We start from the raw sequence: 3,082 nt of genomic DNA, 5'->3' as shown, positions 1-3,082 counted from the left end.
ATAAGCCGAGTGGTCTGTTGACTGACCTTTGTATTTGTTCAAATTATTGTTGTGGGCAGGTTACAATACAAAAATGGTTGTTATATTCATGTCTTGTGATTATTTGACAGGAGTTAACTGTAAATGTATTTAATTTGGTTATGTTATTTATGATAGTTTATTTATGATGTAAATACAAAAAAAATTAAACCAAGATTTAGATTAGAATAATTATCATTTTGATCCGTACATTGGTAATATGTGACTGGGCCTCGTGCCACTTTATGTTCCCGAGGTCAAAAAGGTTAAGAACCCATGATCTAATTAATTATAATAATTGATTTTTCAGTTTTCCTGTTTTAAAGACCCACACATTAGGGCTGCACAATATTGCAAAAAAACAACATTGCATTTTTTCTAACACTGCAATTTATATTGCGATAGGAAAAAATACAGGAATTTTGAACAGATGACTTGAGTAACACTAAGTTATGCTGCCATCTTGTTGACAATAAACCAGCACAGATCATACCTCTCTTTTTATTCAAGTAACAAGTATGTATTTGTCCGTATTTGATAGCTATTCTTGTTATCTTWTATTATGCTGGAACCTGTTTCCTTCTATCATGTGCAAACGTGAATTGCATTTTCACCTAATGTGTTGCCTCTGTGTCTCTTAGTTTCTGTTTTTGTAATGTTTCTAATAATGTAACGTAATCTAACAAATCTAAAAAAAAATTGTCTTCCTTGTTTTCATCAGCTTGGGAATTCACTGACAACACTTCTCCAAAAAACATTACCATTATYATCCTATAAGTTTCACAAAAATATATAAGTGACCTGTCAAAATAAAAGCCGTAACACACGACCGTTTAGAGCACTGACTTTTGTCAGGGTCTGCATACATTTTAACCCAGGGAGCAGCAGACACAAAAACTGTAGAGAGCTCACACTTCAAAAATGACAAATGTATTTACAAAACAAAGAGCTGTCGTGGCAGCATAAAATACTCGCAGGAAAACTTTCAGGAATCAGAGGGATACTCAACTCGTGGAAACAGACCAAACAGACTGTGGGAAGCTCAATGAAGCTGCAACACAGAACATAAAGGGAAGACAATTAGCTGAAATGATAAACACCTGAGGAAAACAAGCAGGGGAGGGAGGAGTCGAGAGGAGCAGGTAGACACAGAGGAAGAGAATCACTGGGGAGCTGAACACAACTGAGAAGTATAGCACAAAGACATAAAAGAATCCAAAACCCTACAACTAATGGTTTAGTGGTTTAGTCCCTGGATAACACGTTGATTTAATTTGCCTCCTGTATCACAGGATCTGCAATGTGACTATTGTGCACACATTCATTGTGATGACGATACTCAAACAATACTGTTTATTGTGCAGCTCTAACTCACAAACTTTGTTTTTCTGCAAAGTTAGCCTCGAAACACATCAAGGAATATTTTTTCATGTTGGCTTCTGATTTTAGCATAGCTTAAGTCATACTGATTGATTTTTTTGGAGTATCTGATTTGTCAGGCTTGAAACATTTTAGGACATGGCCTTTATTCATCAGATGTCGCTACTTTTTATAAGGCTGTCAAATCATATTAGCTGCTGATAATTGCATAGTTAAACCTGTGYCCATAATACTGTCCAAAGTCAGGCATTTTTCAGTCAGTGCAGCCAGTCAATTAAATCAGTAATGTTTCTTGGAGAACAACATAAAATAAGAACATTTTCTTATTAGTGTGTTTTAAAATTGAGTACTGTGAACACACACTGTGTACTGTGTGAGTACAATACAATAATACAAGAGGAAGGTTATCTTAGTCACTTACATTGAAACATCCTGTAAAAAATGTAATGGGAATTATATTTAAAGAAACAACAAAGCTATCATTAGATATTTGGAATTACATGCAGACAAAACTAAACTGTTGCTATGGCTTATATCAAACCAATATGTCCAATTACATCATGGTTCAGTCCGTATGTTTGTTTGTTTGTTTTTTGGCTACTTCTTTTTTGGTATCAGCATTTACATACCTTTACATTGATTTCTAAACTTTTTGTAAGTGAGGGAATATAATAATATATCTTTACTTATTTTACAGGTGATGCATCAGTCATAGCAGAGGAAGTGCAGGTATTACATTCCATCTCTTCAATATGTACCTTTTCACACAGATTATTGTATTGATTTCAACAGTTATTGGGTGAATTTTGGTTTATCTTTCACTCTACCATTTCACTGTTTTTTTTCTGTGTACCTTTTGCAGTTTAACAATGAACTGCAGTGCACTTAATTTAGCTACTTTAACCATTTATATTGTTTATTAATCTCATTCAGAAACAATATGACTTTGTTTTTTGTCTTTTTATTCTTTAAAAAATATTTCACTTTGTTTTCTAATTTTTTGCCCATTTAGATGTCTACAATTCTTATGAAATATACTGGTTTAATGGATTTTAGACCCAAAAATTCAGACTGGTGCGAGGAGCTTGAACTTTATGTAAACAAAAACAAAAGTTTTCATGGCAGTAGAACTTACAAAACTTAGAGTGTCGAAGAGACACAAGGGAGCACAGAGAAAACTGGAAAAGCTCAGTGTGAATGCCAACCAYATCAAACAATTTAAAAAAATAAAGTCCGCTTTTGGTCCGAACCAAACAAGTGGACGAAGGAACTTCCTGGTGTGAATACACCCATGGAAACCGGTAACTCTGGAGACTCCTGGAAAACTCAGACTCTGGAACCAGTCTTGTAACTCAGGACCAGGAATGACTCTATAGCTAAGGTACTGATGACTCAGTAACTGGTGGCATGGCTCTGAAGACTCTGGGAATGTAAGTGAATAAATGAGGAGACTGGAACTGCAGAATTTGGAGATGCTACAGGAAACACTGGAGACTCTAGAGACTAAGAAGGCTCAAAGAGCTGGAACTGGTTCCAAGAACTGAAACTGGGGAAGTTTGCTGACTGAAAAGCTCAATGAAGAACCAAACAGAGTACAAAATATAGACAAAATGTAGAAAATTAATGTCCTGATGCATCTCAGTAATCCAGGTAAAAAATCAAAAAGAAAAAAATTGTATAGGTC

The 3,082-nt window shown here is 34.9% G+C and overlaps 1 protein-coding gene across 2 annotated transcripts in view; it reads left to right on the top strand.

The window, feature by feature from the left end:
* atp8b3 (ATPase phospholipid transporting 8B3) overlaps positions 1–3,082 on the top strand; it is a gene marked incomplete in the record, with an annotated part of 33,056 nt that overhangs the window by 13,214 nt on the left and 16,760 nt on the right. For both annotated transcript variants that reach the window (XM_014004628.1, XM_014004629.1), the window contains 1 exon segment: positions 2,096–2,127. In XM_014004628.1, the coding sequence (XP_013860082.1) occupies positions 2,096–2,127 (32 nt within the window).

This window comes from Austrofundulus limnaeus, unplaced genomic scaffold, assembly GCF_001266775.1.
Source record: "Austrofundulus limnaeus strain Quisiro unplaced genomic scaffold, Austrofundulus_limnaeus-1.0 Scaffold25, whole genome shotgun sequence".
NCBI classification, from domain to species: domain Eukaryota; kingdom Metazoa; phylum Chordata; class Actinopteri; order Cyprinodontiformes; family Rivulidae; genus Austrofundulus; species Austrofundulus limnaeus.
Note: the sequence above shows the minus strand (reverse complement) of the source record. Positions and strands in the feature narration are given on the sequence as shown.